At 47.1% G+C, this 26,007-nt stretch overlaps 2 protein-coding genes across 2 annotated transcripts in view; one reads left to right on the forward strand and one right to left on the reverse strand.

Annotated features, from left to right (window-relative positions):
- LOC135915516 (mitochondrial sodium/calcium exchanger protein-like) overlaps nucleotides 1–13,071 on the reverse strand; it is a 153,894-nt gene extending 140,823 nt beyond the window's left edge. The window contains exon 1 of the mRNA XM_065448631.1: nucleotides 11,410–13,071. Within this exon, the coding sequence (XP_065304703.1) occupies nucleotides 11,410–11,445 (36 nt within the window). The 5' untranslated portion in view covers nucleotides 11,446–13,071. The remainder of the gene's footprint in view (nucleotides 1–11,409) is intronic.
- The window catches only part of LOC139056165 (mitochondrial fission process protein 1), a 118,499-nt gene that overhangs the window by 60,419 nt on the left and 32,073 nt on the right, over nucleotides 1–26,007 (forward strand). The window lies entirely within an intron of this gene.

A 26,007-nucleotide genomic window follows, 5' to 3' on the forward strand; every position in this document is an offset into this window, starting at 1 on the left:
ACCCGGCGACAAAATCCTGCGGGGCACAATATCTGAGAAAAAAACTGAATATATCCGCATCCTCACAACGCATGCAGATCTCGTATTTGCATTTCGGGCTCCAACAAGAATATGCTAACAACATTACGGCATACACGTTTACTGGCTACTAGTACAGGCTGCTGCTACAGGCTGCTCGGGAATTGAACGTTTTCGGAGATCCCCTGGTCCGTAAACTTTCGTTGCCGGGTGCACGTGTGCCCGTTCATCCATCCATCATTCATTGAGCACCGTACGGGAAAGTGTACCTTGCCATGCAGTGCACACTACTATGAGGCCAGCAAAGAATCGCTTTAAAATTCTGAACCAGACTAAACTGACAAATCGTTTCTCTTTATAGTGTCTCTTTAACCCTCATCAGCCAGTCAAAATATTAACCAACCATTTTAAAACTGGTACAGCGCAACATAGAAAGGCAGAAACAAGCGCAGCCGGCCAGAGGAAGGAACAGAGCAGAGCTTGCCGGGGCGATTGATGGCGGGGCCATCTGTGCCGTCAAAAAGAGGAAACCAATGCACTGACACCCACTCCGTATTGTTTCGTTGCTCTGCACGGCCGCGTTATGGTGTGTGTGTGTGTGTGTGTGTGTGTGTGTGTGTGTGTGTGTGTGTGTGTGTGTGTGTGTGTGTGTGTGTGTGTGTGTGTGTGTGTGTGTGCGTGCGCGCGTGCGTGCGTGTGTGTGTGTGTGCGTGTGTGTGTGTGTGTGTGTGTGTGTGTGTGTGTGTGTGTGTGTGTGTGTGTGTGTGTGTGTGTGTGTGTGTGAGAGAGAGAGAGAGGCACTACGCGTGTATTTGCGAGCTTCTTTCAGGCTCGGAAAAACATTCTGTAGCACGCATTGAGCAACAGAAAGCTGTATCCGGAGTTTTACATATCGCTCTACAGTTTTCTCATTGACACGTTTAATCTAAGATTTCAGAAGCTGATTAATTAATTAAGTCTAATTATCTAATCAGGCGGAATGAAAAAGAAAATCATCTGAGTATCTCCAAGCGACGGCAGACAGCATTACCTCGGTTCTGTCCGGCTACGTGGCATTCGCTTATTTTCAAGCTCTGACTAAAGTTAGCTGGGACGCCCTGTATATGGGCACTGTAGCGCCGTAGTTCCCTCTACTAATTTTTTGCTCGAAACTCTATGCGAGAAACTTCCTGGTTTTCTTTCGGTGTTCTTATTCCTTTATCTTTCTTTAATTTACTTTCTTCTATATATGGACAACGCCGCTTGTCGATTACTCCTGCATTCCCGAACAAAGCGGATGTGTGCGAAGCGCCGCTGTTGACGGTATACAGAACAGCCACGGTCCATTTCGGTGACGTGTGACACCAAAGTATGAACACGCGCGTTCAATAACCTCGGCACCCGTGGTCAACAACCTCTCGCGAAAGAAGGCATCCGCATCTTTTTGTAATTAATCCAGCGATATCTGTGGAGTGTGTAACTCGAGTGCCTTTCCAGTTTGATAGAATTCGAAGGGGCAATTAACGAAAAACTAAAGGCAAGTGCTACAAAAAAAGAGAAAGGCGTTACGGTTCATTGTCTGCGGCGATGAATGCAACGGATGTCAAGCGCCTGAGATACGACGTGTCTAATCGTCACGCTCGTCAACATGAGAGGATCTATACGTCGAGTGTGTGCGACGGGATTATGCGACAGTGCAAATCCTACTCTCCATTGTCCTACGTTCGCCACGTCTACGTCAGGGAGTGCTTTCTCTCCGAATTAATGTGTTTGTGGGTTGAGCATTGTGTTGACCCGACGTTACCTACGCTTCCCACCTCTACACCAGTGAGTGTATTTGTCTACATATTCCTCTGTGTGGATTGCCAAAGGTGGTTTTTCTCCGTATTCCTCTGTAGAGATTGCCAAGGAGTGGTTTTTCTTCGCATTCCTCTGTGTGGATTACCAAGGAGTGGTTTTTCTCCGCATTCCTCTGTGTGGATTTCCAAGGAGTGGTTTTTCTCCGTATTCCTCTGTGTGGATTTCCCAAGGAGTGGTTTTTCTCCGTATTCCTCTGTGTGGATTGCCAAGGAGTGGTTTTTCCCCCTATTCCTCGGTGCGGATTGCCAAGGAGTGGTTACTCTCCGCATTCCTCTGTGTGGATTACCCAGGAGTGGTTTTTCTCCGCATTCCTCTGTGTGGACTTGCCAAGGAGTGGTTTTTCTCCGCATTCCTCTGTGTGGGCTGACCAGTGTGCTGACAAGGCCCTCTACCAGGGAGCAAGCGAGAAGGAGGTTGGCCGGATGCTATAGGGCGCGTAACAAGGCCAGCGAGACGTCGCGGACAGATCTTCTCCGGTCAAGCGTGCAGGAGCACGCACATTGAACGTTCTTATACTTTTTGGCTTGGAGCACGCCGCTCACCCGTGACGGTGTATTAAACTTCTGTTATTTGGTTTTACATCATCTCCTCTTCCCTGCCGGACCCTTTCTGATGGTCAATCTCGTTTGCGCCCCAAGCAGACGCTGTTGAGGGTCGCGAGACCCCGTCCCCGTGGCAACTGGCACCTGCTCGTAGCAACTGGTCGCAGCTGGAACAAAGGTTTCAACTGCAACCAGTATATATATATATACATATATATATATATATATATATATATATATATATATATATATATATATATATATATATATATAAAGAAAGCTGGTAAGCCCTCTGGAGCAACGCTAGTTACAGTGGCCTATATATATATATCAAATTCTCTAACTGGTCCCAGCTTTGCTGCATAGCTTAGAATGTTTAACGAATGGATTTTACTCCCGAGCGCAACGAGAAAACTGCATACATGAGCTCGGCGCATGGGTCACTTTCCTTGCACCTGAACACATCAAGAACATTTACGTAAACTATGAGACAAAAAAAATTATTTTTCATCGGCTAACTTGATTGCGAATATATATATATATATATATATATATATATATATATATATATATATATATATATATATATATATATATATATATATGCGTGTGTGTGCGTGCGTGCGTGCGTGTGTGTGTGTGTGTGTGTGTGTAGGGAGAAAGAGAGAGGGAGGGAGGGAGGGGGAGAGAGAGAGAGAGACTATTTGACAGGAAAAGATTTTGAGGAGGAGTGGTCGGAGCGCCCCCCCCCCCTCCCCTTAGTCCAGGGCCCCACTGGCCTCTGCCGCCTGCCTGGCCTGGCTAATTAAGAGGAAGCTTTAGCTCGGGCCCAACTCCGACGCGGCCTATTCAAATACATGTAAAACGCAAAAACGTTTTTGTGAGATAACCCCTGGACCGATTTTGATGAAATTTGTTGCATTTGAAAGAGAAAGTTAAATTCTAGTGACTGTTGGGAGCGGAATTTCGATTTAGGGCTTGAATTTTCTTAAAGCGATTTTCAAATATTTGACCGTTTGAAAAAAATAGAAGCACGAAGTTTACAAATTCATAGATATGCATAAAGAATTGATAGCGTGGTTCTGTAAACGGCATCCATTAGATCATTCAAAGCGGACAAATTCAATATGTCATTTTACATCTTACGTGAATTTGGTACGTTGGTTACAACGGTTTTGCAAAAGTTGTATTTCCCTATGATTAAATTTTTTTATATTCATGTGTAACATATCAATTTTGTCCGCTTTAGATGTACTACTAGATGCAATTCACAGAATTGTATTATCATATTTAGTGGTTGAGTTACAGAGTTGGAAACTTGATAGTTTCGTTTTTTGAAAATTTTCGATTTTCGCCAATTTTTAATAAAAAATTCACGACCTAACTCAAAAATTCGAAACCAACAGTCACTAGATTTTAAGTTTTTGTTTTAAACGCAACAAACCTCGTCAAATTTGGTACAGTGGTTGCCGAAAAAAACGAATTCTCCTTTTACATGTATTTAGATAGGAGTACTCGAGCTAAAGCTTCCTCTTAAGGACTCTTGTGCTGCCAAGTAGGAACAGGCGCGAGCGGAAATTTTCCGGGGCAGTGGTACACGTCGCTGCCACAGCGCGGATCATTTCGGGGCCTTTCTTCCAGTCTCCGAACGTTGCATAAGCTCTCGTGCGAGAACACGTGAGTGTCAAGGGGTCAGTCGGCCTTCTGCGACGAACACGTTGCGTAACTCGGGCGCCGAGACAGCAGTCCGATCACGAAAAATGGCGACAAAAGCCAAACAGTGATGTTCGCTTTAAAAAGAGCCAGTCCACTGCGCTCACGAACTAAAGAAATAGACGAGATGATGATCAGTGTCTATACAGACTTCTGCACAAGAAGAGACCCAAATACGGAAAGGAACGAGAGAAATCATCGCACTAAAATCAATCGGCGTAGAAATGATAGGATGGAGTTAACGGGCTTGTCATATTCTCGGGACAGGCCTGACACCGGGCACCGGATGCCGCAACCCCGGTTGCGTTTTGCGCACGTTCCCGCAAGTTAAAAATTAATAAAAAACGAAGGAGAAAAAAAAAGATTTCAAGTCACGCCACATCGTAATGTCACGCAAAGCGCCTGCGTTTACCTTACGTATACGTATACGTAAGTAACGCCCCCAGCGACTTCAAGGAAACTATAATGAATCTCATCTAGTAAATTTTGTTCGCCCACCCCAATGTCCCTCATCGGGACCGTTTGAAGTAAATAAAACAAATAAAAATAATAAAGTTCCATGTATACGCTGTTCTAAAGAACCGTCTGTAATGAGTCCTTACAGTCGGACTCAGCACGTCTGCCTTTACAGGATGAACTGCCGCGTCAACGTTTCTCCGGGTAATCGCACGCACCACAATGCGGGCACGTCGATCCTGACCAAACTGTCGAGACATGATGTAAGCAAAAAAAAAGAAGAAGCATAACCATTGTGCTCTCTCTCTCTCTTTTTTTAAATTCACGACCGCGCATCGTACGGCGTATTCCTCAATCTGCGCAGGTTGAATTCAAGCGTTATCAGAGCTAGCACTCGTCGTAATGGAGCTCCGTAGATCTTGCAGCGTCAAACGATGGCGTGCATTCCACTCTGGGGAAGATCCGGGGCGATTGCAACAATATCGTTCCATCACGACATACAGTATTGCCCAGCACGCGCCAACCCAGCCAAGAGCTTAGAGTGTAGAGAAGATAACAGGCTGTCTACAACGTTACGACTGCGGAGAAGGGACAACGCTCTGAAGACTGCCAGGGAATCGTGCCGTGAGATCAAATGAGAGAATCCGCTGACATGGGATGGTATACGGCTGACGCAGGGCAGAGCAACAACTGGAGATATCTTGAAGAATTCCCTGTTCCGCATCGGAAAAGAGATAAGGCTGATGACCGCTATGCTCAGAATGAGAGGCCACGCACAAGCTGAGGACATCACTGAAAGGTCATTCATGCTTCATCTGTCGATCGTTTAGGATACGTTTAGAGACGCTATGCGTTTACTAATTATTTACAGATTACGGATTATTTACAGATTACTGATTTTACTGATTAGACTTCATTCTTCCTTTATTATTTCCTTATGTTTTGTTTATATACTTATTTCGACTTTCGTGAACAGCAAATTTGACGAGTACGAAAAAAAAAGAATGAAAGAAAAAAAAAGACAGCAGCATGACAGAAAAAATAAAAAGTATCAGTCGTCGCATTTTATAGTTTTAAGCAAAGCTGGAGCCAAACGTGGCCCTCGTTATGCCCGTAAATAGAATAAATCGTCACCGGCTTCGGTCAAATATGTGGCCCAATACAAGGCATAAAAAGATTTTTTTTTTTGCAGTTTCACTCATTTTGTTTTTTACAGGGTGCTGCGAAATTAAGAAGCTTTAGTTCAGGTGCTCCTACCTAAATACATGTAAAAGCAGAATTCGTTTTTCTCGACAACCACTGCACCGAATTTGACGAGCTTTATTGCACTTAAAAGAAAAACTTAAAATCTAGTGACTGTTGGTTCCGAATTTTCGATTTAGGTCGTCAATTTTTTATTAAAAATTGGCAAAATTAGAAAATCTTCAAGGAACGAAACTATCAAGTTTACAACTCTGTAACTCAGCAACGAGAAATTATATCAAAATTCTGTCAATTGTATCTTATAGTGCATCGAAAGCGGACAAAATTGATGTGTTACACATGAATCTAAAAAAATTTTGTAATGTGTAAATACAGCTTTTGCAGCACCTTTCTACACAACGTAATAAATTCACATAACATATGAATTGACATATCGATTTTGTCCGCTTTGAATGATATAATGGATGCCGTTTACAGAACCGCGATATCTTTTCTTGGTGCAGAGTTATTAATTTGTAAACTTCGTGCTTTTATGTTTTTCAAACTTGCGAATTTTTGAAAATCATCTTAACAGAATTCAGGCCATAAATCGAAATTCCGCTTACAACAGTCACTAGAATTTAACTTTTTCTCTCAAGTGCAGCAAACTTCATTAAAATCGGTCCACAGGTTATCTCAGAAAAAAAGTTTTTGCGTTTAACATGTATTTGAATTGGCCGCATCGGAGTTGGGCCCGAGCTAAAGCTTCCTCTTCAGAAGGAATCGTAATAACAAAGCAAAAGAATGCACTTAACGATCTTATTTTTCCAAGGAAAGTTGGGCAGTCGGATGCGAGTCCAATAAGTGTAAAGATGAACTTCCGTGAGTGTCCCTTTAACCGCGCGCATAAACGTTTGAACAGAGCAAACGGCTACGGACATAATGTCCGCGCGCAAGCCGGTTGTCTTATGCTAATGGATTTTATGTCTCACGTCTCGCTACACGAACGAGCGCACTTGGCACGTACGACCACAGTTCCTGTCGCAACTTATACTCGAATGCAAAATAACTATCTGCATGCGCCTCGTAAAACCCCGGCGACTCGCGAACCCTCTGAATTGTTTGATTGATTGATTGATTGATTGATTGATTGATTGATTGATTGATTGATTGATTGATTGATTGATTGATTGATTGATTGATTGATTGATTGATTGATTGATTGATTGATTGTCACGGTGGTAGAGAGCTCCGGATGAATCTTAACCAAGGGGGTTATAAATGCTACGTCGTCGTCATCATCATCATCATCAGGGTGTTTTTACGTCCACTGCATGGCGAAGGCCTCTCCCTGCGATCTCCCATTACCTCTGTCTTGCACTGGCTGATACCAAATCGCGCCTTCAAATATCTTAATTTTATCACCCCACGTACAGTTTTCTGCTGTCCATGACTGCGCTTCCCTTCCCTTGGCATCCATACGCTAACTGTAATGGTCCACCGGTTATCGATCGTACGCATAACATGGCCTGTCCAGCTCAATTTGTTTTTCTTAATTTCAATTAGAATATCGGCTGTACCCGTTTGCTCTTTGATCCACACCGCTCTCTTCCTGTCTCCTTAACGTTACGCCTAACATTCTTGGTTCCATCGCTGTTTGCGCGGCCCTTAACTTATTCTCTAGCTTCTTTGATAGCCTCCAAGTTTCTGCCCCATATGTAAGCACCGGTAGAATGTAATGGTTGTATACTTTTCCTTTCAAGGACAGAGGTAAGGCATCAGTCAGGGTTTGGTAATGGCTGCCGTATGCACTGCTACCTATTTTGGTTCTTCTGTGAACCTTCTTCTCGTGATCAGGATCCCCTGTCAGTAATCGACCTAGATAAACGTATTTCTTCACAGACTCTACAGGCTGACTGGCTATCCTGAATTCTTGTTGCCTCGTCAACCAGTTGAACATAACATTTGTCTGATAGATGTCAATCTTCAACTCCACTCTTACACTTTCTCGGATAAGGTCCTCAATCATTTGCTGTAACTCGCCCCCAGTGTTTCTGAACAGGACAGTGCCATTGGCAAACCGAAGATTGCCGACACATTCGCCGTTGATCCTCACTCCCAATCCTTCAAAGCCTAATAGCTTGAATACTTCTTCTGAGCATGCAGTGAAAGCATTGGAGGGATTGTGTGTCCTTGCGTGACCCCTTTCTTGATTGGTAACTTTCTGCTTTTCTAAGTACAGTAAATACTACTTAAATAATAAGTATGCATGCGCCTTATTTCTTTTTGTCTCTGTGTGTGCGTGGTTCTCGTTTTCTTTCTGGCTCCACGGAAATGGGGCCGCCGCGCCGAGGGACTCAAACCCCGTGTTCGGCAGCGCCCAACGCCACAGCCTATGAGCCACGTACCTCGGTGATTTAAATAGCGTATGGCGTATACATTATACCCGGTGTGGGGAAATTTCAACGAGTCGTCGCTCAGTTCAACGCTCGCGCTTGTACAATGTCTCGCTTCCAGCAGCCGTTGTCCTCGAATTTGCGTCGCAGCTGAGCAAGTTTCAGCAGCTTACAGTCATTCACGGTCGTCGCCTCATTTCCCGAAAGGGGCGAGTTTCAAGCCGACGCGATCTATAGGTCCGCAACAGCTGTACTACAGAATTATTCTCAACTATACAGGACTCGGCCGGCTCTGGTTTTTACGCGAAGCATACTAGCCGCACAACCACGCTCTTCCTTGCTGCGCCGCGCGCGGCCGCGTAGCTACCATATGACGTCATAACAGCTGCAAAAGCGGAGGCTCAACTCGTGCGCTCGCTTGCGGCCGCGTAGCTACATAGCCGGGTCTCAGCTCGTGCGCTCGCCTGCATGAGTTGTTTCTTCGTCTAGCCGAACCAAATGTAGCCAAGCAACAGCAGTTCACCAGGCTAAACAGTGGTTCAACAACTAAAATAAAGGCTAGTATGCTTCGCATCCTGGGCTTAACCTTAGCTAAGCCACAGCCATTTTTTTTTTATCTGTGTTCATGCACTCCGACTGTGGGTCACGTGTTATGCTGTGCCCCCCTACCGTTTCCCCTTCCCTTCTTTCTTGCCTCCTCTTTCGAGCGGGCGGGCGTGGTGGTGTCCCTCTCGGGAGACAATAGAGAGAGTTGATTGATTGATTGATTGATTGATTGATTGATTGATTGATTGATTGATTGATTGATTGATTGATTGATTGATTGATTGATTCTTTATTGGTTTATCACACATACATGTGATGGGAGGCGAAGGGAAAAGCCGTTCAAGGATGGCTTGAGGGAGTCCTTCGCCCCCACGCTGGCAAAGACAACAGCAGAGGCACACACGTCCTGTTCACGTGGTCGTACACTTTTTCAAAACCATCATATTAAGCACAACATTGCCACAAACCATAACCCATTGCCATAGACCATAAACCATTGACATAAACCATAAACCATAAAGTTATGGCTCAGCGAGCAAATGGGCCCAGCGCAGACGTCACCGCGCATGTTCTACCGCGCATGCGCACTGGCGTCTACACGCTGGCCCTCTGGGCCGGCTGGCCCGCTGGCTCGTCGAGCTGTAACTGTCTAATAGCTAGCCCGCTCCTCTTTTGTGTGGTGTTCACGCGTGTGTTTTCCCGCACATCATGACAATAACAGTTTCATTTGCTCCTCTCTCTCTCTCTCTCTCTCTCTCTCTCTCTCTCTCTCTCTCTCTCTCTGGGACAGCGGTAGCACGCGTGCTTTATGTCCAAGCTCACAGTTACGGAGATTACACGTTATCGCGCCTCGTTGGAAAATGAAAACCGCACGCCATGCTGGCATTCTATATAGATATGCACTCCACGTCGCCCCGCTTCGACCTCGGTGATGGGTATAGCGAACCCGATGCAGAGAGCCGAGGTAGCCAGTTCGACCCCCCAGCCCCACCGCGGTTGCATCCTGACGGAAATCGAATGCGAAAGACGCTAGACTGGGTAGATTTAGCATTAGTGGCCGGGCTGATCCGAATTCATCCGGAGCGCTCCATGGCGTGGAGTCTCGATCACAGCCGAGGTGGTGCTTTCGGGCGCCAGATCCTATCGATCGATTCGTCAGTCAATTAACCAATAAACCGATTAACTCTTCAATCCATCACTTAGTCAATCAGTCTATGATATTCTGCCATACGTCACTGACCTGTCTCACCGCTCTCCTCCTGCTTTGATCTGTCGAGCTATATATATATATATATATATATATATATATATATATATATATATATATATTGATCAATCATATGTACAGGTCATGTCATTTAGCGCGAACCTGTCTCTTCGCGGTCCGCCTGTTGTGCCAAGCTACGGTAGTTGAAGAGCATCTATATCTCTATCACGCGCTCATACTTCAAACCAGGTTCGACTCCTATAGAACAGCCGACCAAGATAAGAGAATGACCTTGCCTCAGCCATCGCTGACTACACATTCATTCTGCCGCGTTCACGCCGCTGTATAGTAAACAAGAAACCGCAGTATAGTAAAACTAAACTGTCCTCCTACATCGGTCGTCTCGGGATACTCCGCGAAGAGGAAGATTGTTTCAATGTTCAGGTTTATTGTACAGGCCGCTTTTTTTTTATTTCTTTTAGCTGCGCGAATTTTTTTTTTTAATTGCCGGTGGCAGCTGGCACTATTCTAATCCTTGATCGAAATTACTCGATGAAGCGGCCATTCTACGAGAAATCAAACTGCTTAGTTATATAATTAACATAATTACGTAAACTGACGTTTTATATGTGAACATTACGGCCACTATTTCAATCTATGAATTGCAGCCAGTGGGTTCGCAAGGCGTGTTCACGTGGAACGAATTCTCAGGATTGCACCAGTTTCGAGATATTACTTCTTTATTAATTTTTAAAATGTCCGACAAAATGCATAGTTACTTTCTTACGTCAGTGAATAAAGAGAGCGTTTTCTTTAAAAACGCAACTGGAATGCCAACGCACTTCGTCGGACACTTTAAAAATTAATACATCGAAACTTGTGCAGTCCTGAGAATTCGTTCCAAGTGAATACGCCTTGCGAACTCATCGGCTATAATTCGTAGATAATTGAGAAGTTAATTAACGTAATCATGCTAATGATTAAATTAATTATTTTGATTTCTCCTAGAAGTAATGGGCGCGTGATCGAGTAATTTAGGTCAAGGATTAGAATTGTGCCGTCGCCACAGACAATTTATAAAGATTTGGTGCAGCTAAAAAAAAAAGAAACAACTTGGATGGTAAGTGGCAGAATCTCACAACTGTAATAAACAGCTTCCAGAATGGTTTCGATTAGTAAATAGGAAATACAAAAGAAAGAAACACTAGATACATGCGATCAGAAAGTCAAACTTATTGGGTTGCAGCAATACCGCAGCGTTACTTCAATTAAAGCTCTTCAAAATTGAACAAAACAAGCCCTATCACCTTATCAAATTTCATAAATAAACACTCAGCCACTGGTGTCAATGTGGATATTCCCGCTCACGAACAAAAACGAATAAATAAATAAAACAAATCGCTTCGCAATGTGCAAACACGACACAATGTGTCACAAGTTTTGCACAGGGAGTTTCAGTGAAATGTCTCAATCAAAACGAATGTCAATTGTGAAACGTTGATCCACTTACCTCTTCGTGAACGTCGAACTGATGCATGAGTGACATCGTTGCCCAGTTTTTACGGGAGGAACCGGTGGAGGTCTTCAACACCACTCTGCGACAACCAGGCTATTTTCTCCGGCGACGTATTTTTTTTCCTCACCGTCAGACAGCAACAGTCTCCATCACCTCTATAACGCTTTCTCACAAGAAACGCGACACTGAACAAAACGATGCACTGGACACGCACGAGTCCACACTCATCTGACACGCACTGCAGGTGTGTACACAACGCCGGCAAGAAAATGCAACGCGGCGTTCTCGCCAGAAGCGCTGCCCACCAACAAACATCCAAGGTTCAATATCACGAAACGTCGCTTAAACGTTCCGACACGTCAATTCGGAGACGCCAAACGCAAGTCGTTCGCAAACGTCCCTAACACGTCTCGACAACCGGCGTCAAACTAAGTCTCGTTCGCCACTGCAAGGCCCTCAACGCGAGGAGCGCTTCGTGAGCTCCGACGGAGTTCCCGAGTACGTCACGGCGGCGTCAAAAAAATGTTCGCCTGCTGTATGAAGACCGGGCTAAATACTTCGTCGACCTGTCGTTATCGCCGTGCGAGAGCTGAAACGACACCACTGCTGATTAACGCAGGCCCCCGGGTATACACCGCTCGAGTCTGGAAGGAACGCGCAGATAAAAGCGACGCCAGAAAGAACAGAAAGACAAGATAAAAAAGGTTGAGCCGAAAGAGCGCGTACAACACACCGCTTCTACCGGCCCCACTCTATCAGCACTCGAAGCAGAAAAATCCCATCACCGTTATCGTCGCCTGCTGTCCGAAATCTGAATACGTGTGATAAGGCCGAGAGAGTTACAGAGACAGAAACGGAAGATTAAAACAAAAATGTTACTGTCGCGACGCCAGGAGACGGAGGCAGGGTATTTTACAAAAGGAAACGCACGTGGCAGTGATATGATATGATGATGAAGCAGAGGAAGATGATTGCGATAAGAAACCGACAGAGAGAAAAAAATGAGTGACAGAAGCCTCGCAGTGGCGATTGCGCGATACTATACAAGACGGACTGGCTACAGAGCACAGACCAAGGAGGTTGGCACAGACGAATTGCGACCATAAGTATCGCTACAGTAGGCAGTGAGTGCGCAGAGCAGTATTAAGCGATAAGGCAAGGAGGAAACGAGTTCGAATAACAGGTGAAATGAGGATGAGCCGGATAAGCAGCACGATGTTAAGTAGCGGCGAGCCTGCAGAAAGAAAAGCAAAACACTCTATACATCTACCGCGGAAACAGCAAAATACGCGAAAACGCGGTTAGGCAAGGGAAGAACCGAAAGGAGTGCGATAAGGAACCGATACAGTAAGGAGGCGGAGTGAGAGACGCCCGGTAGCGACCCCGCGCGGTATCGCGAAACGTACGAAACGAGACAATACGTGACCCTAGAAGACGCTAGAAGCTCGAACTGAGCGCGTTACGCATCGCTGCCTCCCCTTTTGTCGAGTCGCGAGACGCGATCCTCGTTTCGGGTATTCACCGGCGCCGACGCACCTGCTGCTGCTGCTGCTTCGAACGGCGAACGGAGAACGCATCCCGGAGAGCACATGCCATTGCGATGCTTCTGCTTTTCGCCCGCTTCGAACATGTGGCAGGGTTGAGACGAAGTGCAGCAGAGCTACGCACGCAGGCGCGCAAAGCGCGCCGCGCGCCGTTCTCGGGGTGCCCGCGAATTGCGGCAGATGGCGCAACGTGCGTTTCCACTGCCTTCTGTTTGTCTTCTGCTACTCCGTCTGCGCCGTCTGCTTCCTCTCCGCCCACGCTACGTTCCAGCTCGCCGCCAGCTCACCGCACACCGATGTTTGTTGTCTTTCTTCCTTTATTTCGTTCTTTCTTTCTCTTGTTCTTTTTTTTATTATTTTCTTCACCAGCTCACGCACCGAGCGCGGGCAATCTCGAGAATGTGCGATGCAATTAGATAAATGTAATGAGTCAACCAAGTTTACAGTGCTTTGCACTATCTCTGCTCGTCTTCATAATGCTGACCGCACACCGATGTTTGTTGTCTTTCTTCCTTTATTTCGCTCTTTCTTTTTCTTGTTCTGTTTTTTATTTTCTTCACCAGCTCACGCACCGAGCGCGGGCAATGTCGAGAATGTGCGATGCAATTAGACAAATATAATGAGTCAACCAAGTTTACAGTGTTTTGCGCTATCTCTGCTCGTCTTCATGATGTTGAAGGCGTTTGTGTATTTGTACGTGTTTCTGGGTGCTCCCCTAAGTTGTATAACATGTATACCTGAGCTTTATAGCGTCCGGTGAAGCAACGGCGAGCAGGTCATTTGTCCCCTAGCTGTCGCGGAGTGATGGCCCCCGTTACGACGAAATGACTATCCTGTACTTTAAGCGCTGTCTACGTAGCGGCAGCACAGCTGTTGCGTTCCTGACCGAACGATTTGTTTCTCAATTGCGGTATTCCTTTTATGCGAAGCATACTAGCCGCACAACCACGCTCTTCCTTGCTGCGCCGCGCGCGGCCGCGTAGCTACCATATGACGTCATAACAGCTGCAAAAGCGGAGGCTCAACTCGTGCGCTCGCTTGCGGCCGCGTAGCTACATAGCCGGGTCTCAGCTCGTGCGCTCGCCTGCATGAGTTGTTTCTTCGTCTAGCCGAACAAAATATAGCCAAGCAACAGCAGTTCACCAGGCTAAACAGTGGTTCAACAACTAAAATAAAGGCTAGTATGCTTCGCATCCTGGGCTTAACCTTAGCTAAGCCACAGTCATTTTTTTTTCTCTTGTCACTTCCTTATTTCATATCACCGTGTTCCCGCAATCCGGTCCTGCCGAACACCGCGAGGAAAGCTAGTCAACAGGAACGGTTGTCTTTGTGAATCCTGGCGTGGACGAAGAGTCCTTGCAAACGAACACAGTGACTTCACGTGTTTACGATATTGGCGTGTACGGAATTTCAATGAGTACAGGATGTTGGGACAAAAACTTGGAGGACGCTTAAGCTGCGCCTCTAATCGTGGAACGCGTTAGCATTCAAAGATCCCCGACTGCTTCTCACGCTTCCCAGCAACTGGAGTGTACGTAACCGTAATGTTTACCGGGAAACGCTGGTCGCGAACGCTATCGTCTCCATCGCTGGCCGCGAAGCGACCTGCGATGGGGACAGACTGCGCCGAATGCTGATAGCTTCGTGTGCGCCGTGTTCTCATCGCTTAGCTCGCGTTGAATCGAGACGCAGTAGGAAGGTCAATTTGCTCGCTCCTGCGGGCCCTATATTGAAAGCGATCGTCTTACGTGACGGACGGGCAGACGGACGGGCTCGTTTCCTCGTTGGGTAGGCATTGAAATTCCTACGCATTGAAAAAAATATATATATATATATATGCCAGCGCTTATCAAAACGGCCCGCTTGTGAGCGGATAGGATGCCGGAAATGTGTCGCCGGCGTTCTACGGAAGCGCTTCCTGCCGCTCCCTTAAACTTTCGCTTGGCGCGTCGCGCAGACACGGACACTGCTTTCATCACGCATTAAACACGGAGGCGCAGCGGGACTTCTTCGCCCATCTCTCTTCTCACTTCTGTCTGGCTGAGGTGGCCAAAGAAAGAAATAAAGGCGACAAGCTCCTTCACCAGACGGCGAAAGAAATCGCGCTTATCTCGTTGTGGCAAGCTCGCACTCTGGGTGTATACTATAGCAAATATGCGGCTCGCGCCAAGTTCGCGAGCGTCTGCAATCGCGTGCTCGAAATGGGCAACTCTGCCACTCGAGAGGGAAAGGCGATTGCTGCGCGCGCAGTGTTTGAGCAGCGGTGTTTTTCCCCCGCAGCTGAGTCGCTCGCGCGCGTTGAATGGCGCGTTCCCCGCCTCCTCTCGCTCTCTCTCTCTCTCGCTCTCTCTCTCTCACGCACACACACACACACACACTGTCACTTTGGAGAGAGAGAGAGAGACAGAGACGACCATCATGCGCTTTCCATCAACGGACGGTAGCTCCTTGCCAATTGGCCTTTCTCAGAGGGCTCGTAAACAACACGCCCCAACCGTCTTTTCAGCGTTATCGACTGGAGTGCATATCTATATAGAATGCCAGCAGGCGTGCGGTTTTCGTCATTTTCCAACGAGGCGCGATAACGTGTAATCTCCCTAACAGTGAACTTGGACGTAAAGCATGCACGCGTGCTACCGCTGTCCCTGAGAGAGAGAGAGAGAGAGAGGACATTAGGGAAAGGCAGGGAAGTTAGCCAGGTTGAGCCCGGTTGAGCCCGGTAAGCTACCCTGCACTGGGGAATGGGGAAATTGGATTGAGAAAGGAGAAGGAAGAACGAAGTGCACAGTTTGAACTTTTACACAAAAGCGTTCATCGCCGAGTCAGTCGCAGACGGTCGTACAGGTTGGGTGCATTTCAAGATGTGCACCAGCGCCTTTGTGGCCTCGCACATGGCAGACGCACGAGGCCACGGGCCCAATTAAGACCTTCTCCTCTTTGACGAACTTGACCAACTGGGCGACCAACCGCTATCTGAAACAAAGAATTCTACTCCACCGAAGGGACCTAACGTCACAAAAGAAGGCCGTGCAAGCGCTATTGCGCTTTCTGCGGTCTACCGGCCTTTGCGAACGTCTTTAACTGGAACGCCTTTTGTGTGTGTGTGTGTCTCCATGCATGCGTGTTTTGTGTGTGTGTGTTTCTTTTTTTACGTTTTCCTCGCTGTCATCTTTCTAACCCCTATCTCCCATCCCCAGTGTAGGGTAGCAAACCGGAGACATATCTGGTTAGCCTCCCTGCCTTTCCTCTTCATCTTTATCTCTCACTCTCTCTCTTCTCCTCTTTGAAAGCCCTGTCGTCTAAGTGCCCCAAAGCTCTCCGAAGGGCACTCATCTCATCTTCGCAGGTTCCTGCGGTGCTCGCAATGCTTCTGAGCCGGTGATGCCGATGATGCCGAGGAGCCGATGAGTACGCGATAGCTCTCCAAGTACTGCGATAACATATTTTTGAGATTGTTATGACTGTAATCTCTCAGCAGGCACGCGCTGGCTACCTTGCTCACTCCCATATATCAAAGCGACGTTTCTGAAACTCGCATCTGTTGCAACCGAGCAATATCGAGCACACTGCGATGCGTTCACGTACGTTCCACGCGCGTCTGGTTTTCTGTTAGACACTTCCGAGATGGGTGAAGCCCGCCTGCAGTTCCATAAGGAAACTCGTGAACGATGGTGGGATGGAACCTCCGTCTTTCGACACAGCATGCCCAACGCTCTAACCATTAGGCCACGATCGCAGCCATGCTTCTCTCGAGCCAAAGTGGCTCGCAGCATATAAATCTACCAACTCGATCACTGTGCACTTGGCATCTCTCAGTGATGTGCAGAAAATGTGCACTTTAACATCTATCCCGCTGTCAGAAGATCAACACCTGCCTGTGCAGTGCTACTTTGCATCGGGCCCTAATATACAGAGGTGTGTTGTCTATGGCATTGACCCAGAAGACACCCCTGAGATAATATGTCGTGAATTGACCTCCACGACACACAGGGTGCTCGCAGCTAGATTCATGGGCAAAAGCCGTACATGCTTAGTGACGGTACAGGGCCCTCAATGTATCCCAGAACGGTTTTATTACTATGGTTGCATATTGCGACCTAAACCATACCTCCCTCGAGCAATATTCTGCTACCGCTGCTTTCAACGTGGACACATGCAGGCATTTTGCCCACAGCGTACTATTGATCCAGAAAAGCTCACACCAGAAGGCCAACCACGATATCGATGTGGCTTATGCAAATCTGATGAGCACGATTTGACAAGCACAAATTGTCCGACTAAACAGAAGGCCACAATCCGGATACGAAAGGCTATACCAAAAACGACTATAGTAACAACACACAATCGTTATGAGGTTCTTGCAGAAGAGCCAGAGATGCTCCTGGCAGAAGAAGAAAAAGCCCCAGAAACACAACTGTATTCTTCTGTTCTTAAACGTGGCAAGCAGTCGCAGACAAAGAAACATAAATTACCGGAACCTCTGCATCAGTCAGATGATGACCATGATGACATTGACGCTCGGATAGACGCACTGGCCAGAGAGATTGAGCGACTACGCAAACATAAAGAATTGGTAATTCTGCGTCGTCAGAAAATAGGACCGACACGTGACGCTTCAACCACTGCTAATGCCACCGTTACGCCTGGATCCCGTCCGGCACCACAGGTCAACCAAGCTGTTTGGACAGCAGTTTTAGATCAACTTGCTCAGCTAACGTTACTCATTCAGAATTGCCTGCATCATGGCTAATTCTCTGCAGCAGCTGTCACAGGATGGAATTCTTCAGTGGAATTGTCGGGGCCTAAACTCCAAGTTAGGAGAAATTAAAACCAAGCTTCAATACAATAAGCTACATGTGTGGGCACTGCTTATTCAAGAGCATAATAAGCTATGCTCCCTAACCAATTTTAATGGGTACCATAACCCATCTATTAGAGATAGACGTGCTACTACAATGGCTTCAGCTCCGGGAAAAGCTGCAGTTTATATATCATCGCAAATTGCTCACACAGTGATTGACCTGGAGCCATGGTGTAGTGGTAATCAAGAAGTTGTCGGGGTCCTGGCACGACCAGTGAAGATTCCTGTCATTCTAGTGTCATTCTACGCCAGACCGCAGCGCACACGTTTGAACTTGGGGTGGATAGCCCATCTCCGGTCTACGTACCCGGGAATTCCTATTCTCGTGGGTGGAGACTTCAATGCCCCACATACAGAATGGGGGTACAAGTACAACTCCCGAAGAGGATACCAAGTTAAAAACATCATGAGCGATGCCACTTTTACACTGCTGAACCATCATGCTGTGGCTACCTGTACTGTACCCGCAGTATCTAGAACAAACGCCCCAGACCTCACGTGGTGGTTGGGTCCTGGAATGCCGCAGTGGCGGGTGGAACCAGATACATGGGGCAGTGATCATATGCCAATAATAATTGGCTTGCACAGAACGTGCATAAAGAAAATTCGACGACGAGTAACAGTCACGCATTGGGATAAGTTTCGGGAATCATCGACTGATAAAGTACCCTCAGAGCCCTCAGAAATTCTTCCCGCTTTGAAAGAACTGCTACGGAGGAACACCACTGTAACCACAGTTGACGAGGAACAACCTCAACCGGACCTCACCCTTTTGCAACTTTGGGCAAAGCGACGTCAGGCAGAATTGTATGCGTCGAGAAATCCCGATGCACCAGGTAGCCGTGCACGTGCTAACCATATAGCGGCGAAGGCGCGTCAGCACGAAAAGCAACTTTCTCGACGACGATGGTATGAGTGGTGCGAGAATCTTGGATCGGGCATTGGAAACAGAGCACTTTGGCGCACGTTCCGGTCAATGGAACGCGGTCATAAGCAACCTGACCCTGCAGCGAGCGTTAGGTTAGCGATGCAGAGTTCGCCGCATCAATTTGCAGAACACGCTGCTAGAGCGTTTTTCCCGAAATACGATCAAGCGTCACCTATAAACTGCCCCGAAATTGATGAGTGTGACACAACTTCCATATCCGATATATCCAGCCCTTTCACCATGGCCGAACTAATAGCGGCGATTGAAACTTCGAAGAAACGAACAACACCTGGTCCCGATGGTATTCCTTATGAGGTTTTCAAGAACATGGAAGGAGCAACTCTCGACGCACTTCTTCAGGCTATTAATAAAGTATGGGAGACTGGAAACGTTCCACCTGATTGGAAGCACTCAATTGTTGTCGCGATTCCGAAACCAGGAAAGTCTCCAAATAGCCTGCAATCTTTACGCCCAATTTCACTAACCTCAACTGTCTGCAAACTCGCTGAAAAGATGCTGGCCACACGAGTTTCCTGGTGGCTTGAACGCCACGATAAATATCATCCTGCTCAAATTGGATTCCGTTCTTACTTGGGAACTGAAGACGGACTTTCTATCTTATCAGGCGATGTTTTACAGGTTTCTCCACACAGTCACGCTGTGCGCACGGTAGTAGCAACAGACATAACGAAAGCTTATGACAATATAGACCATGAAATCATTATATCCAACCTCATTGACCTGGGACTTCCACCGCGGGTGATAAGATTCATCTACTCATTCCTTCAGAATCGCACATTTGCGATTAGAGTAGATGGAAGGCAAGAAGGATACTTCACATCGAACAGAGGAGTCCCACAAGGTTCGGTTCTGGCTCCTCTTCTCTTCAACGTTGCTCTAATACCTCTAGCCTGGCAACTACATCGGATTCCAGATGTGAGGTTCTTAATCTATGCAGATGACGTCACTTTGTGGTCCGTGCATAAAGATATATCTAGACAAGCTCAACAGCTTCAAGAAGCCCTTGATGTGCTGAACAACTACGCTCGGACAGCAGGATTGGACATTTCCGCCCAAAAATCAAGCTATGTTGTGGTGGCCAACAAGAAAGGACGCACAAGAATCACGCAGCACCCCTTTACATTTAGACTCGGCGCAGTGACAATCCCTGAGGCTTCTGAGGTCCGCATACTGGGTCTCGATATTCACCAATCCGGCAGTGGTGCACACTGGCTCCGTAAAACCAGACAGACTTCGACAAAAACACTTCACCTTATTCGTCGCATTGCAGCAAAAGCAGCTGGAGCTCGTACTGACGTAGCTCGACGGTTGGTGCGTGCAGTCTTGCAGCCACGAATTTTATATCAAGCACAATTTCAACGGCTGACGTTGGCACAGCTAGCACAGTTGGAGACGATTAATCGCGATGCTATGCGCACAATCACAGCACTGCCCCGCATCACTCCGATACCAGCCCTACAGGAACATGCCCAGCTCAACACAATTGCAGAGCTAATTTTGCAACGTGAAAAAGCACGTGAAATAAAAAAGCAACTTATTCCGGCTGTCGCTGCGCTGCATGCTCATTTTCACCGCGGCTCTCGGATTGACAATCAGCCCTGTCCAATGCCTCCCTGGGAATTCACCAGCATCACAACTAATAAGCCAACGAAGTTACGACGCAGCGATACAACAGGTACTATTGACGAACACAACATCGTCGATGCATCATGCGTTAACACCTGCAATGTCTATACGGATGCGGCCATTCTCCCAGACGGCGGAAGGACATCATTCCTGAGTACAACGCATAATTTCATCAGCGGCCACCAGCGCTATTTATCTACGGAAGCCAGCGCTCTAGTAATGGAACTTCAAGCCATCCACGACGCTATGCAAGATGCGACATCTAAGCTGCCTACCATCAAGCAACTAGACATCTTCACGGATTCTTTAGCGGCTATTCAGGAACTCAAGAAGGTCGATAAGGCGATGGAAATCTGCGAGAGAATACACACTATGAATAGTAAGACAGCTACTTGCGTCAAGGTACACTGGATTCAAGGCCATTCAGCGAACCCTCACAACATTGCTGCTGACCAGCAGGCACACTGCCCTCCTAATCCTGATCCTCCACCTATTCCCCTCCCACCCCAACCCCGTAACTCGCTGCGAGCCCGTAAAAATGTTCTCCGGCAGGACACACGCGCTCTTATCCCACCGTGTGTCTGCTCCCTCCCCCTTCACCTTACTAGGGCGGAGGAAGTTGTGCTTAGGAGGCTTCGGGCCGGGGTGGCCCTTACACCGGCTGTTGTCTCAAGGTGGAACTGGTCGCATTTACCACTGGGTGCTACGTGTCCATACTGCTCCGTTCCTGTGGTGGAATCAGATGCATACCACCTAATATGGACATGTACGGGTTTACGATCGGAACGCTCGCGTCACCTACTGCAAGCCGGCCTCCGCTACAGTGTGACAACCAGCTATGACCGCTGGATACATGATAACAAATTTCACAAAACACTGCTTCAATTCATACACAACACAGGCCTCACAGCACACATATAATACACATATACGCTCCAACAATTATGCCTTAATGGCAAGCCTTCATCGCAATAAAAAAAAAAAAAAAAAAAGTGTATCTCGTGCCAGTTTTTTCACATTCTTCCCTCGTGGCAGCTGGCACTTTGAGACGCTACCTTAAACTGCATTGCCTCCGGGATCGGCCCGTACTCTCTGTTGGATACCTCTGAAGTCCGCCTTTAATTAACATTCGCATTTACAATTTGATTTCCTCCTAATGTTTAAGTTGCCGGGCCAGAAATAAGTTTACCTTGCAACGAGCTTGGTGGTTTATGCACTTCCTACGCATCATTCATTTAGGATAGTTTTTTTTTATTTCACAATTAAAATGATCACTACATTTACCGCTTCGAAACTATGCTCTGTTGAAAGTTGGCATTTTGCACAGTGACAGTTCCTTTGCATTTTCCTTTACAGCGAAGCTGTTCGCCTCTAATTGGCCGGGATTTTTCGTGGTGTGCTCACTTCTGCCCCCCAGAAAAAAAAAAGATACAATACCGCCGCCGCTAGCCGCGGCCACTCAGACAGACCCGAAACGGGAGCTAGAATGGTGTTTTCCGTTTGAGTTCGTGCGCCACAGATTTTTTTTTCTGGTATATTCGTATTACAATCCGCAGTTACCGTGTCTGCAGCTTGTGCCTAAGTCGTACTTTACGCATCTGTCTGATGCAATTTACTGTGACAAAAAAGAAAGGAAACCGAGGGCCCGATTTTTATTAGTCACATCATAAGAAGTCAACAAACAAAGACACGAAGGACAGCATAGGGAAAATTACGTGTACCTATTATTTGAATGAAAGGAAATGATTACTGAATGAAAATGATTGGGATGAAAAAAACAACTGGCCAGAGGTGGGGCACGAACCCGCGTCTTCGTGTTACGCGTGCGGTGCACTTACCAAGTGAGCTACCGCGGCACCATTTTCCCATCCACTTTCTGGGGTGTTTATGCTTTATCTCTAGAACTAAACGTGGAAGGGTTAGTCAGCGCCACACCTCACGACCTCGACGGCGGATGTGGAACATCCTTTTTATCTTTTTTTTTTTGTCACAGCTAGGGGGCAGGCGTACGTGATCTGTTTGGGTGAAGGCAACTGGTAAATAAACCCACGCATGCTACCTGAAGATATCAATGCCGCCGGATTTGCAGGCCTCGCTATGTAAAGCCCAAACCCCATGAGGGCGATTTTGTGTGCGACGTCGACGAGCGACGAGCTTTCAACTGATTGATTGATTGATTGATTGATTGATTGATTGATTGATTGATTGATTGATTGATTGATTGATTGATTGATTGATTGATTGATTGATTGATTGATTCCATTCTCAATGAGCGTTTCACAAAAATGTGTTACCGCACCTGAATCCCTAGCCTGAGGTTGGGATTAATTCAAGTGCAAGTACTGAAAAAGAGCATATGCAACACTAAAACGATAAGTCTGTGTACGCGCGATTCCTCGAGTTTACGTGAAACTATTTGTTTTGATATTCAATTTTCGTTAACCTAGACTTCCCTTCCCTTGCCTCTCGATCGAAGCTTACTCTTTTTCCTCATAGTCAGCCGGATCTCAAAGAAATTATAAAGTTATCTCGAATCCACTTCATTTATTCGGTGGCAGCTGGTGCTCGCTGAAACGCGTGGCATGTCCACGCGTCCCTTGAAGGAAGTGCTCCGGCAGGTTATTTATTCATTATTGACATTGCTATTTTTCACATCAGATGGTTTGGATAGGGAGTGACTTCCCTCGCCGCTCTCCTCCCCCCCCCTCGTGCAGAGCAGCCAATCGGAACTACCTCTGGTTAACCTCCCTGCCTTTCTATCTATCTATCTATCTATCTATCTATCTATCTATCTATCTATCTATCTATCTATCTATCTATCTATCTATCTATCTATCTATCTATCTATCTATCTATCTGTCTGTCTGTCTGTCTGTCTGTCTGTCTGTCTGTCTGTCTGTCTGTCTGTCTGTCTATCTATCTATCTATCTATCTATCTATCTATCTATCTATCTATCTATCTATCTATCTATCTATCTATCTATCTATCTATCTATCTATCTATCTATCTATTCCCTCGCCGCTAATTTCAAGGACATGGTCTAAAGTAATCGTAACTTGGAGAAATGACGCGAGGGAATCGCTGAATGTCATTCAGCAGCTCGCTTTTCACGATTGGCTGCCGGAATAATCCCCACGTGACCCGCGCGCGCGAGCGAAGTGGCGATATCGCAAGGCGTCGCATACGCGCACTGCAAACCGCGCAGCGCGCGTATACTTGTACCCTCGGTATGCGGCACGCTTGTTAATAACGGCATACTGCATGTGCATAATTGCTTGCCGCGCGAAGAAGGAGCTCGATTTCCTTCGCGGTGCCTTTCTGTTTTCATTGCGACGGCAGTTATAAGGACACTGCCGGCGAATTTCCACCGCCGTCGTCGTCGTCGCCGTCGCCGTCGTGAGGTCCCGTGTAAAGTTCAGGTGCGATGAGATCGCGGCCGCTCGTCATGTGCTGTGCAGGTGCAAGAGAAAGCAATGCGGGAGTGAGCCAAGGAGGGATATGGTGGCTTGATCTCGCGCGGCGCGCAAGGGAGTAACACCGCGCTCGTTAATTTGGTTAGTAAGTGAACGTTAGCAGCAGTTCATGCGGTCGATAAAACTTGTGGTGTGTTCACGGGGTGAAAACCGCAGCCGAAGGAAGAGGCGTGAGCAGAACCAAACGTGGTTTATTCCATGACGGCTCGTAGTGGAATGCGGCGCGGTGGCCGCACGACTGGGCTAATATAGCGAGCTGTCGCGATAGTCGCGCCGCCACTACCGCTCAAGCGGCGATGATAACACAACAAAACTGTGCTATCCTTAATTTTCATACCTGCCTGACATTTTTCTATCGCAATCGATGCCTCGCGTTCAGCGCGGAACCGCGGCTTTATTTCGTTCTTAAGTATACAACTTTAGAAAAAAGGGGAGGCCCCGCCCAGATGACCGAAGCGGTGAAGCCACTGGCCGTCCGGCGCATGACGTCGGTCCAGAGTGCGCGCCCATTGGTGGATGCTCGTGTGCATCCGCCTCGGAGGAGTAAACGCCCCCTTTTTTCTAAAGTTGTATCCGACTATAGATGCTTTACGGCTGCGACGTCAATACAAGGTTGGCGGAGTACACCCGCGAGCAAAAGTATACGGACCCACATGGTTGCTGGAAAACCAGAATTTCTTCGTAATTGACACTCGCAAACGGAAACTGACAAGTGCGCTAGAAAATTCGTAATGCCAAGTTTGGGACTGCAGTCCCTAACTTCAAGCTGCATTCATAGACAGGGGAGAACATTAGTTTTACCGCGCAATCCCTGGTCCGTATACTTTTGCTCACGGGTGTACATTTGGAAGCATCACTCTCGGTTGTTTGCACCGCTCGTGCGCGGAGACTTTCTCTCCAACGAGAAACGAACGAGCTACGCCAAAGTAACCGCGAACAATTGTAATCGCGAACAATTGCAAGTTACGTTTTCAATTGTCTTCCGCGAACCTTGCATTAGCGTGCGACTATAAGGCTTATAATTAAAGCATATGATAACGAACCACTGCTGATTAGTTGATAATAACAAAGAATACTGTCGCTATAAAAAAAAACAGAAAAGGAAACACTTACCGCGTGTTAGCCACAACACCCGGTATATGTCCGGTTGCTAGCCGAATCGTAAGGACTTGTTCTTTCTTTCTTTCTCCTTTTTTTTTTTTCAAGGCTCGACTTGGCCGGGTGTTTTTGTTCTTTTTATATTAGCATTACTTGGGCAACCCTGTCCCTTTGCCTGCGCCATGGTTTTAACGACGTACAGACGGACGCAGACGTGGCATTATAAAACAGCCTTTGGCTGCATGTAACGCCGCAATTTGCATATTGAAGACGGGGATACCGCGCAACACGCGCCAGCAGTCGCGATCTACCCGTGCAAGGCGTGCGCCAAATACGCAATCGGGTAAAAAAAAAAAATGCGTAAGCTCGCTTCTCGTAACGCGCTCAACAGCGGCAATAACGTTCTGTTTCCTCGTCGCACGTAAGGAAGCAAAGGCTTCGCACAGCGAGCTTTATGCCCAGCGCGCATAAAACAGGCAGGCGTGAATGTGGACAGACAGCTCGATGGGCTTGTACCGTGCGTTCTCTCTTTCCTTTACTTCGTACTCGTTGTCTCGCGTCATCTTTTATGCGTTGCATATTGCAATCACTCAGTTCAGCACCTTGGGCGCGGCCGCGCAGCCACCATTGAGGGTATGAGCCATTTTTCGTTGCTGCGCGTCTCATATGTGGGTCTATTCTCCTTTAAGTTTGCTACATTTGTTAGTAAGTTGCTTCTATTTTCATGCGTTGCATATTGCAATCACTCAGTTCAGCCCTTGGAGCGCGGCCGGGCAGCCACCATTGACCTTTTGCGCAACCACGTGACGTGACGTCACGACAGCCGGAGGGAAAGCTGGGCGCCAACTCGCGCAATATGCAACGCATTCTTGGCTTAACCAAGCTAAGCCTGGTCATTTTTTTTCTCTCTCTCTCTCTTTCGGCCGCTCTTTCATTATGTGTATAGTTTTCAGCTGTATATATACCCAGAGATATTTACATATTCTTTCAGGAGTCAATTCCTTTCTCGGCTTGACGACCGTGATCGCACCACCGTTAAG

This window comes from Dermacentor albipictus, chromosome 2 (genome assembly GCF_038994185.2).
Source record: "Dermacentor albipictus isolate Rhodes 1998 colony chromosome 2, USDA_Dalb.pri_finalv2, whole genome shotgun sequence".
NCBI classification, from domain to species: domain Eukaryota; kingdom Metazoa; phylum Arthropoda; class Arachnida; order Ixodida; family Ixodidae; genus Dermacentor; species Dermacentor albipictus.